Source organism: Salvia splendens, chromosome 1, assembly GCF_004379255.2.
Source record: "Salvia splendens isolate huo1 chromosome 1, SspV2, whole genome shotgun sequence".
Lineage (NCBI taxonomy): Eukaryota > Viridiplantae > Streptophyta > Magnoliopsida > Lamiales > Lamiaceae > Salvia > Salvia splendens.
Window position 1 is genome coordinate 33,451,916 of NC_056032.1, and position 12,858 is coordinate 33,464,773.

The 12,858-nt window shown below is 38.2% G+C and overlaps 1 protein-coding gene and 1 pseudogene across 1 annotated transcript; one reads left to right on the forward strand and one right to left on the reverse strand.

Moving 5' to 3' along the window:
• The first annotated feature begins 841 nt into the window (after window positions 1–841).
• Window positions 842–4,254, forward strand: LOC121747686 (beta-fructofuranosidase, insoluble isoenzyme 1-like). Its single transcript, XM_042141789.1, has 8 exons — window positions 842–1,184; window positions 1,952–1,960; window positions 2,038–2,285; window positions 2,376–2,987; window positions 3,089–3,247; window positions 3,356–3,600; window positions 3,675–3,792; window positions 3,870–4,254. The coding sequence occupies exons 1-8, from the start codon at window positions 1,004–1,006 to the stop codon at window positions 4,065–4,067; spliced, it is 1,770 nt and encodes a 589-aa protein (XP_041997723.1). The 5' UTR covers window positions 842–1,003; the 3' UTR covers window positions 4,068–4,254.
• Window positions 4,255–4,281: 27 nt separating this feature from the next.
• LOC121775829 lies at window positions 4,282–12,229 on the reverse strand (annotated as a pseudogene).
• Between the last annotated feature and the right edge of the window lie 629 nt (window positions 12,230–12,858).

The following is a 12,858-nucleotide window of genomic DNA, read 5'->3' on the forward strand; positions in this document are numbered from 1 at the left end:
TTATATTTATGATTATTACTCATTTATTGAAGAGTCATTGGTCCAACCTGTCAACATATAGTTTTCATACTCCGACAGAATTAATTACACAAGGGCCAGCTCATATAATTATCTGGTGTGATTTTATTGTATATTAACAACAACAACAATAATAATAATAATAATAATAATAATAATAATAATAATAATAATAATATATCATTTTCATTTTTTGCCTATTGTCGTGATCGTACGTGAATGGGTTAAATAACTTAAATTGATCATCTAGATCTACTGTCATCATATATATTGATACACCTGTATAAATTGTTAATTATCCCCCCAGCGTTTAATAAGTTTATAATTAACAAAAATATAATTTATTCACGTTACAAAATATACCAAAAATCTCAACTTCCATAACTAAAATTAATATAATCAAATCAATAGCAATTATCCTTTTAATTTTGAAATGTCTTTGGCTTCAAGTTCAACCTTCTAACTTCTCTAGTTTTGACCCCATATTTTGCGAGTTTTGAAAAGTGAATATTTTTATCCACATTCAGTTACGTACGTCGATTGTAAGTTTCTTATCTTAAAATATTTAAATATTTCTCATCGAAAATAAGCATGCATTATTTTCAATTAAAAAAAAAGAAATCGTGTTTGTTTTTAGAATTTGAATCGTATATTGAAGAGAAAATTATAAATTAATGAAAATACTAATTTGGTCCGTCGACAAAAAAAAAAGCATTATCGAAAGAGAAAACCAAGGAACGGTTGACCATTTCGGAAAACCTAAAGAGCATTAACATTTAACACGAAATTACGGATCATTATCTTTTTTATTCGATTTCTGAATCTTATCAAGTTTTTTCTTTTTCTCTTCTTCTCTCTCCAGAAAAAAAAAACTCCATTTTCTCCACCTGATAGATTATAAGGATCCACCATCTTGTTTTTCCTATAAATACGCTCACTTGGATCCTTTCAATTAACATAGTAAAGACATTTTCGTTGATTATTCATGGATATATTCAACACCCTTGTTTGTGCACTTTCATTGCTATCACTTTTCAACCTTGATCTCGTCGAATCATCTCACCATGTTTTTCTGCACTTACAATCCAAATCCAAGCATGTGGTTGATGTCAAGCAACAAGGCAGGACTGGTTATCATTTTCAACCACCCAAACATTGGATAAACGGTCTCTCTCCTTCTCTCTCTTTGTGAATGCATGTAGTAACTATATATGTTTGGGTTTAATTTGGGGTGAACAAAAATTATGATAATGATGGAGTTTGAATGCATGAGGTTATTAGTATAATGAATGTATCTCAACTTCTTCAATTGGTTTTCCAATCAGGAAGAGTCAAACTTTAATTCTCTAAAAATATTATCTTTGTGGCCTTTCTTGATTTTTTTGGTAATACTTTTTGTGTTTGGATGGAGACAATTTGCCCCTTTTCTTATCGTTGACCTATTGTAATTTATGTTTGCATCAGCAGACTGCAGACTGCAGTAGATGATAACTTTTAAAATATATATAAACATTGCTAATTGTGTGTTTTTGAATGAACCACGTATATTTATCCAATATTAATTTGGCTACAATTCAAAGATGTCAAAATATTGTCTAACTGGAATCCAAAAGATGTGTAAATCCTTGTGCATGCTTTAATTGAAGTATAAGTCATCATGGTCCCCATGAAACAACTTGCCTTATTACTCCAATTTTGACTCTCAACTTAATTAGATAGGAGTACTAATAGAGTCCATACAACTTAACCCCAAATCACTTAGGTTGATCCAAACCAAGGCTTTGATAGAGTATGAGTTGCACTTATATATCGTTTCCGTATTTGTTAATTCTCTGATATGAGATGATTTGATCATCAAAACTTACCAACTCACTCAAACTGATTTTATATTATTTTTGTTTCATGTGGCGTGGCGGGTGATACAAAATCTCAGATCCAAATGGTTAGTTACTTAAACTTTCCGTGAGTCTGATTAATTAAGATCGAAATGAAATATAATTGATGGGTATATATGATTAGGACCAATGTACTTCAACGGAATATACCACCTGTTCTACCAATACAACCCAAAGGGAGCAGTGTGGGGCAACATCGTGTGGGCCCACTCCGTATCGAAAGATCTGATAAACTGGCACGCCTTAGAGCCCGCCATCTTCCCTTCCAAGCCCTTCGACCAGTTCGGTTGCTGGTCCGGCTCCGCCACCGTCCTCCCCGGCAACAAGCCCGTCATCCTCTACACCGGCATTGTCGACTCCAACAAAACCCAGGTTGTTATAGACTCAATGTCCTGTAAACGCCATTTGTGTGAGATATATAGACTAAATGAGCTGAGTTCTTCTGTTTGGTCTGTATCACAGGTCCAGAACTTCGCAGTCCCCGCCAACCTCTCCGACCCCTTCCTCCGCCATTGGATCAAGCCCGACAGCAACCCTCTCATCGTGGCAGACGACTTCGTCAACAAGACCTCCTTCCGCGACCCCACCACCGCATGGATGGCCCCTGACGGCCACTGGCGGATCACCATCGGGGGGCGGAGGAAGCACCGGGGGATGTCCTTCTTATACAGCAGCAGGGACTTCTTCCGCTGGACTAAGGCCAAGCACCCCCTCCATTCCATGGCCGCCACCGGCAACTGGGAGTGCCCTGACTTTTTCCCGGTCTCCACCGACTGCGCCGCTGGCTTGGACACTTCTGTCATTGGTCCTAAGGTCAAGCATGTGTTCAAAGTCAGCCTTGACCTCACTAGATATGAGTATTACACTATTGGGACGTATGATCTTGAGAGTGATAGGTATGTTCCCGATAAGGATATGGTCGATGGATGGAATGGGCTGAGGTTCGATTATGGCAACTTTTACGCGTCCAAGTCCTTCTTTGATCCGAGTAAGAACCGGAGGATCTTGTGGGGTTGGGCTAATGAGTCGGATTCTACTGATAAGGATGTGGAGAAAGGCTGGGCTGGTATTCAGGTGATTTTCTTGATTGTGGGGGCTCAAGCACCCCCAAACAATTCCTTGTTGTCGAAAATTTAAAAAAATGGTTTGTAGTGATACTTGTTGTGTTGTTTCAGCTTATTCCTCGCACTATTGTGCTTGATCCGAGTGGGAAGCAGCTGCTGCAGTGGCCGATTGAAGAACTGGAGTCGCTGAGGGCGGAGAACATGGAGTTGAGCAATTTCGAGCTCGAGCAGGGAGAGAAGGTCGAGATCGAACAGATAACTGCTGCACAGGTAGTGTTGTGTAGTAGTGTAGTGTAGTGTGTGTGTTTTGTGGCTGTAGTTAGTTTATTGTGGTGGTAATTGGAAAAGGTGGGCTAATGGGGAAAAAAATTGGTGTAGGCTGATGTGGAGGTGACGTTTACGTTTGATAGCTTGGACAAGGCTGAGCCGTTTAACGAGAGCTGGGATAGATATGACGCGGAGAAGATATGCCGCGAGAAGAAATCGACAGTTGGAGGAGGACTGGGACCGTTTGGGCTGGCGACGTTGGCTTCTAAGAAGTTGGAGGAGTTCACTCCTGTCTTCTTCAGAATCTTCAAGGATAATGACAAGCATCTAGTTCTTATGTGCTCTGATGCATCCATGTAAGTATTTTTGAATTTTGATTGATTATTTAAATTGTTGATGTTGAAGAAGTCTGATCCAAGTCTTTATGCAGGTCATCCATAGAGGAAGACAAAACCAAAATGGTGAATGGGTTGGATGCATATAGGCCCTCTTTTGGAGGATTTGTTAATGTAGACTTGAAAGACATGAAGATTTCTCTTAGGAGTTTGGTATGCATATTCTTGATTTTCTTTCGTTTGTGTTTTCTTACCAAGGTAGATTTTGATGATAAAGGTATCATTTGTAGATTGACAACTCTGTTGTGGAGAGCTTTGCTGCGGGAGGAAAGACTGTCATTACTTCTAGAGTGTATCCCACCATGGCATTGTATGGAGACGCTCATTTGTATGCATTCAACAATGGAACCGAAACTATCCAAATCGAGAGCTTGAGTGCGTGGAGCATGGACAAACCCGACCATATGAATCAGGAACTCAAGGATTAACATAGTTTCTTATAAACATGTAGTATCATCTTAGACTTATCTACTAGGAGCATACCTACTCATTTTGTATCTAATAATGTGAACTACAACTAATTATTGGTATCTCATTTGATGAGAGTGGCCATATATTCGGTACAACTCAGGGCAAAAGACCGTTTATATATGCAAAAGAGCTTTAATTTCTTTATCTCCCTTGGTAAATATTAGGCGCCATAGTTGCCTAGTTGATCTGTGAAAGCGGAGAACGAGGAGCTTGGATCTTTACTTCCTTGCCTACTATAAATGAATGGTTTTCTCGGAATTCTTCTCGAAGGGTCTCCATAGGCATTGTGCGGAGTGACTCGACGATAGTGCTCTTGCTGGGAATGACTGGCTCACACCTTACAGGTATCAACTCAGTTGGCTCGTAATCCTAAAATGAAAGATGAAAATGCTGTAATAATCCGATTCACACTACTGTAAAAAACCGTTCATAAGATGCAAAATGAGGCATACCATATATTTTTGTATGAAAGTGTCAGTGGCATGTTGTTGAATACATGCTGCATGCTCAGAATGATCTCTCTTAAGATCATCTACTGTTTCTGAATGAGCTCTGGCAGTTGCAGAAATTTCAGAAACGGATGCTCTTTCTTGTTCCGACCAATGATCTAAAATTTTCTTCCACATAAATCTCTACAGCAGTGACCTTAACAAATCATAAACAGCAATGTATGTGTGTGTTGGTCTAGCAGTGGAGTGGTTGATGTCAAACGACATAGGTCTTTATATTTAACATTACAATTAACAAATAAAACAATAAAAAATTCAAGTGTAGAGTAACTGACCGTCAAAGCAACGTATAATATCGTTGCAACTCTCTTCCGCATCCTTCTCGACTGTAACTCTCGCAGATTCAATCTCAGCATCGTGTAGTTCACTACTCTCACTGATACTCCTGAGAGAAGGTTCCAGAAAAATTGTCATGCTGCATTAAGTTTTCACTAAACGCATGGCTTCCAATGCCAGTATATGCACATGTGCATTTAAGAATCTTAGATTTTGAGCTGCCCAACATAACTATTATCTAACCAAATCCATACAACTGCATGTCAACCTATGCTTGCAATTAATTTAACATAAATTGCATGATAATATAGTCTTAGTTTATGACTAACCTAGCATGCAAAGCAATTGTTGAGGCATGTTGACTGCCCATGTCAAGCAATACTTGTTTGCTACTTTGCCACCTTTTCAAAGCTGCATCACCAGTGTTTGCACTGAAAAAATTATTAAAAGCAAAGAGAAGAAGGTCAAACAAATGGATTATGGGCAAAGAATGTTTCAGTAACAACAGGTTCCTTACCCATTCTGTATAAGTAACTCCATACGACAATGCTTAGCTGCAGAAAAGTCTGCATTATCCTAAAGGTTAGTTTCTGCTTGTGTAAAGGAGTCCTGACATTTTCTTTTCAAATCCGAAGTAATGCCATCCATTGTTGAAACATATCCATCCAAAAACATCTTATTCCCTATTACACTATCATTAAGATCACCAAGCCTTGCATCCACCTGCCAGTATAACCATTGGATACCTCAATAAAACTGAAAATGCACATGAAACAAAAGAAGCCAACCATCTCTTTATGGCTATGCATGCAGTCAGAAACTAAGGTGATCACATCAGCAATAAGCTTCTGTGCATCTGTCCTGGACTGTTCCTGCTTATACAAATCTTAATAAGCTCGAAGAAATACAGTCAATTTCATCCTGACAGTTGACCATATATTCATCAAACCTCATAAGCTCTGGAAAAGTCAGTAATGCACTTTGTCTGAACTTCATCAACTTTAGTTGCATGACTTCCAAGCCTTTTTGATTCTTCATCAAGCTTTTCGATAAATCCATGAAGAGATTCTGAGGAATTCTTCCTGTGCTTCCTGCTAGCATTAAATCTCAAAAAAATTGTCAATTTAATAAATCAAGTCATCAACTATTATGAAGAACTGGAGCAGAACATTCTTAGTGGTACAGGCTGTACAGCAACTTCCTTTTTAGAGGTACTAATAGGGAAACGTAGATTGCATATGCATACCTGTCTAAGCTCTCTTGCTAAGTCAACCATTTCCCTTTGATGATTTGATAACGATTGTTGAAGATCAACAAAAACGGAATTCATCTCAACATCTTCTGCCGCTAAAAACTACAGTACAGATTTTGTGAGATTACATCAAACATAAGTCGAATACCTACAAAAAACATCAGGAATGTGAGAGACGTTTATTACTTCTCCTATAGAATGTGAGTTAGAAGAAGCTATGGCTGACAGCTCATCCAAAGCTGCATTACTGCCTGCTTTGTGCAGCCTGGCAACATTTTGAACAGCCTCAAAATGAGAGACACACAAAGTCCTTGAAGCACTTACTTTCTTCTTAAGTTCTAAAGCAGCAAGTAAATGGAAATTTTTAAAATACAAAGAAAAATTTCACTGAAGGCATTCTTGAAAGAAGGAATGAAAGATTGTTCTACAACCAGCAGATGGTAGAAAAATTTACTGTATTGTGAGCTAAAAGAAAAGAATTACACAGATTCTCAACAGACTGGAGGTATTTACATTGTCGAGATATAGAACCAGGCAACAAATTGCAAAGGGTGTCAAGCTGCTTGGAAAGATCAGCGCGAAAATTATCCAAAGTTGATCTGTTATCAGAATTCAGTTTGTCCTCTCTGGCTGAAAACCAACAGAAATGAAAAACAGTGAAATCTTCCCCTCCCCAGATGAATAAATGTTTTGAACTTAAAGGCAACAAAAATGATGTACCAATTTTAAGAAATAGAGAAGCATTATCCTTCAGAGATTTCTCCAAATAAGCCCGTAAGACACAAGCTTGATGCACCAGAGCATTTTCTAGTTACATTATTTAGAAACAAGATTAGACACCACAAAAAGAAAAATACACATAGGAAGCAGGGCCAAAAAAAGTATACCAGAATTTTTTTGCTCAGATATGATAAAATCCTGCTCCTTGATGCAATGTTGGGATTCTTTTAATTCTTCTTTGGCATTTGCCAGCAACTTGCTGGTTTGGTCCAGGTCTTTCTGCAAACAACTCAAATTAAGATTCATAGACAGCTTAAAAACATTACTATTCTCAATGGGTATTGCTTACTTGAGTGGCATCGAGTTTTTTGCTCAGATCAGTACATTGTTCAATCTGAAGATCATATTTACTTTGCAGTTCCTCTATTTGCTGCGTATCATACATCAGGCAATTAAGCATTTTTGAGATATATCTACTTAATTTTATGCCGTGTAAAAATAAACATCAAGTAAGTTGACCTTCTGATGGTTTTCTATTGTCACTCCCATCCGTTCAATATGATCGGCCATTGCCTACAATAATAAGGAAACATATATTATGATTAGACAAATGAATTCACTAAAAAAAACTAAGTATTGAGCACTACATACACATACTCTTTCAACCAAATTATGTGTTTTTTAGGCAAACATCTAATATGCAGTACCTTTCTCTCACTCTCCTCCTGATAGTATCGTTCCTTAGGGACGTACACCCCGTTCTTCTCCCTTGAAGCATAAACCTCTAGAGAGATGGGGGGTTGAGTATCGTAAAGTTGCATTAAGAAGGAGCATCGGTATGATACAAAAACAGCATATCAAAACCAAGAGACAGTTACCTACTTACCTGCTTTCATTCGTTCTATTTACCCATAGAGATCCTAAATCAGAGTCGATTTCATCATTTTCTGATTCACATACAAGGTAACGAAAAAAATATATCAGACTATCAGTAGGTATTAAACATTATAGGTGAGCCTTATGACGGAACACTATGCTAAAGAGTACTAGGATAGGATTTGCTAATAAAATAATCTAACTTGCTCACAAGATAAAGGATAAGAATAAGCAAAAAAGAAAAAAAGATGAAGTCAGTAAGAAATGCAAAATATGAAACAAACAAACCTCAGGTTTATTCTTAATATGCTTAGCCCGGTGAGCATAATCCAATGTGCTAAGGGTTTCCTCAAGACGGTGCACTGCTGGTGACACAGTAGCAATAATACATGTCTTAGTTCTTCCACCCAATGAATCACGAAGTAAGCGAGTCAGCTTACTATCCATCCCTGTTTTAAGAATTAGCTGGAGACCTTTAGCTTAAAAAGTATAGTAACAGGACTAACAAAAATATTCAGTGACCGGTAAGAGGCTAAACCTATAAGGAACATGTCCAAGATGCTCGACAAGAGCATTAATTACTCGCCCCAGTGTCAGCAAACTTTTATTTATTTCGCAGCTTCTCTTGCTCTCCTCTGGAATGATGAAAGTTGGGATCATTGAAAATGCCTCATAAAAAAATATGCCAGGATATCACCTGATAAGATTTTAAATCTCAAACAATAAATCATAATGACAAAAACATGACTTTGTAAGATAATAACTACTACTTTATCACTGGGTCATAAGTTTACCTCCCGTGCACCAGAGCGAGATATGTTCTCTGAACCAGCCAAATCAACTAAATTCAACCCCACATTTTATTAGCTCTTCGCCTTCAGGTATTGCTTCCTTTATATGTATCGTTATGGAAAATAAAGAATGTGATCGACTGATGCCCCAAAGCAAATCATGTCAACTTTATTTCAGAGAACCAAAAGAATTATGCAAGGGATTACTATGAACATGACAATGACCTTGATTGGTTGTTAAGCAGTGTCTCCGCGGTTCGACGCTTAGCTGATCCCCTTTCAAGTATAGAGAAAATCTCACTGGTGTTTTCCACAATTTCCTCTTCTAATCCTCTCACAAGAACACCTCCTTTCCCATCCTCCATTAATGGCAACTGCTTCTTCTGCTTATCCTCCAACACAAGTTTGGACAAATCATCGGGGGCCAGCAAGTCAGTAATCTCTTCATTATACAGTTCCAAGAATGTGACTTTTACACTATATTCTGCATTTTGACTCTCTAATGTATCAAAAATTTGTTTTACTGCTCTGGCTATCACTCCTGCTCCCCGTGGCAATTCTCCACTCACTATAGATTACTTAATTGAAACTCTTTTTCCCGCAACTCCTCATTGAAACCACGAACAAGTAGAGCATGTGACTTCAATTGTTTTGGCGTGAAATGGCTAGTGTTGGTAGTCATGGCTCGTTGGACCCACTATTGGATAAATTACCTAAATATTGTAAACTCTCTTTTTAAATGAGAATAATAAATGTTTTCTTCATGCGGTGTATTTTATTTTAATGGGCATTGACCGTTTTAATTATATATTTAATTATATTCAATTAAAACGCCGAAAAGTAAAATCAGTCTAAGTCTTCTACATTGAAGGTTGGGTCATGGAACAGGAAAGTAGGTGACTCAGCCGAAACTTTGTAGAAGTAAAACTTTTTCATAACCTAGATAGCCTTTGACTACCTATCGCGAAAGGTTGCAGTGTCCATCCGAAAGTCATCTTTACCTTAAGAATGATTAGTGACACTTGTGTGGTATAACATTGAAAGGATCTAAAATATAGACACGTCTTTATTGCTATCTACGGAAAGATGATGTCGTAGAGATTTAATATTTCTTAAACATTGTAATAATATAGGACATACGTTATTAATCATACGCTGTTTCAGTAGGTGTGAGTTTTTCGCAACCCAATATTCCTGATATCTTGGGTAGTAGTAATTAATAACTAGTACGATGTCAGTTTTATTATTATATTGAATCGTGTGCTTTCGCGGTTTAACTATATTCCCAAGAGGTGTTCGAGAAAAGTTCTATTATCCGGAAACCCGACCGGTTTGGATTTAATCCAAGAATAATAGTAAAGACAAGTATATTATTTTAATATACATCGCATACTAGACAAACTCTTGAAAATAAAATATTAATTAATTTTAAAGTCTACATCAGACTATAAATTAATTAATGGGTATAGAAAGTCTTAAACACGGAACATAATATATTAAAGAGATTAACTCGGATTGCTTGTAATCAGAGATTGGATGGGCGGTCAATATTATTTTTTTTAGTGGCACAAGAAATAATCCATTGACCTTATATTAAATTATGGGTTATAATTTAATTAGTAAATAAAATGTCCAAATGGGGAGGCCCAATCCAAGCCTCATAGATCCCTAACCTAGCCCATCACAAACTCTATAAATAGGGATGAAGGAGGTGTGACACAAACACAAGGAAGTTAGATCTAGAGTTGGGTCATAGGTTAGAAGATTTTTGGTTTTGTAATAAAGCTTCAAGATCTACATGCGGAAAAGTAGCAAGCCACTTCGATTCTTTGGAGAATCAAAATTGTAACATGTTGACATGAAATTGAATCGATCCACGTAATCATCTAAATAGATTCTTTTTGTGAATTTATTTAATTTGCAATTTCCGCTGAGCAAACCACAACACAGACGTATTTCGTCCAACGTCTGCGTCAGAGGTTTGGCATGAAGGACACATGTGGATATACACATCCTCACTCGGGTGGTCATCGAGGCGGCTGATCTGGGAGTCTTTGTTTGGTTCGTTGGGAAATCAGGCATGTTGAGATAAAATTGGCTCCAATAATCATTGCCGTCTCCACGGGACATTTTTCAACAAAATATAGATTGAATATTTAGAGAGATTAGCGAGAGAAAGTTTTTTGTGCGAAAAGAATCTTCATATGAATTGAGTATTTATAGGTGATTATAAAATTTTTTAGGCTCCAAAGTCTTCTCCACACCATCGAGTATCTCTCCACTTCAAAGGAGCCACCGCACAAGAACTTGTACGCTGAGCGTACAAAAAAAGAGCCCTTCTGCTCTTGACACCAAAAAATCGCACCCTCACTAGAGCTCTGGGCCAGCGAGAGGCTCAGCAGCTGCTCGACTTCTTCCACATTAAACACAGCTCTCACCACCGCTTCATTCCACACGCGTGACCCCTCAAAGAACAACTCCGACACCGTAACATCATGAAACCGATCATCTCTACAAGAGATTGGGTGGAGTTTATCGGCATTCGGCCACCAGTTTTCCCCATAGATAAGCGTTTCCCGTCTATCTCTAGTGTGTTGCCAGAACCCAGCCTTCAAATGATCTTTTGCTGCCACTAACCCACTCCAAAAAGAACTTTGATTATCAACCTTACCAGCCTCAAGAATCCCATATCTAGGAAAGTATCGAGCTTTAAGAACCCGCCCAAGTAGAGAGTCAGGATTCTCAATCAATCTCTACAATTGCTTTCCCAACATCGAGATATTAAAGTCTTTCAAATTTCAAAAACCCGTACCTCCTTAACATTTTGGCACACAAAGCCTATCCCAAGCCGCCCAATAAAATTTATTCCTATTTTCTCTATCACCCCACCAACAACCATTTAACATTTTTTCTAAGCCATAAATGCTATCTGACAACAAAAACATATTCATCCAGTAGATGGTCGAGCTTACGCTACACTTTTAATTAGTACTTCTCTCCCTGCCATGGAAAGTAGAGATTTATTCCACCCCGCTACCTTTGACCACATTTTCTCTCTAAGAGATTGAAAAGCGATTTTTTTGTTCCTCCCAACAAACATAGGCATCCCCAGATAGATACCACATCCTTCCGATAGATTTACACCTAGCAACTCGCACAACTCAATTATAGCCACGTTGGAAGTATTGGAGTTGAAGAAAGCTTCTGATTTATTACTATAATTTATCAGTTGACCAGATGCTTCTTCGTATTCTTTGATACAATGCTTCACCACATTCCCCTCCTCCTGATTTGCACGGAAGAAAAGTAAGCTATCATCTGCAAAGAACAAATGAGAAATAGTAGGCGCCCCGAGATACCCGACAACTGTGCAGTCGCCCCAACCTCTTCTCCCTTCTCAAAATAGCCGAGAAGCCTTTGACACAAATGATGAAGAGATAGGGGGATAAAGGATCCCCTTGCCTAAGGCCTCGACTCGCTGTGATTGGACTCACTTTGTTGTTGTTATTCACCACAAAATATTTCACAGATGACTCACACATCATTATCCACCGAATAAACCGATCATCGAACCCCATACGACAAAGCATTTGTTGTAAGAAACTCCATTCAATGCGATCATACGCCTTACTCATATCAAGCTTAAGAGTTGCATAACCTGTCCCACCTTTTGATTTCCTTAGAATCCAGTGCATTGATTCAAAAGCAATTAGCGCATTATTCGTAATCAACCTACCAGGAATGAAAGCGCTCTGTGAATATGAGACCACTTTGTCGAGGACCCTTTTCAATCGATTGGCTAACACATTCGAAATAATCTTGTATAGGATATTACATAAAGCAATGGGCCAAAAATCCGCTATGGTCTCCGGCCTATCTTTTTTGGGAATCAGTGTAACAAAAGTGTCATTAAAATCTCTAGGTAAAGATTCATAGTTGAAAATTTTACCCAAGACTCAATTATATCTCTACCAACAATATGCCAAAAAATCTGGAAAAAGCCCGGGTTCATTCCATCGGGTCCCAGAGCTTTGTCCGGGTGCATTGAGAATACCACATGCTTGATCTCTACCTCAGTTACCTCCCCAGTCAGCAACGCATTATCCGGTGAAGATACCCGACTAGCCACCGCATCATTCGGTGAAGATACCCGACTAGCCACCGCATCAACCACACTGACTCACACTCCACTGGTTGGGCAGTAAATAAATTAGTGTAATAATCGGAAATTACTAACCCCAAACCATCTTCCCAAGACTTCCACACACCATTTTCATCTTTCAACTGGGATATCATATTTTTCCTTTTCCTAGTAGAAGCATTC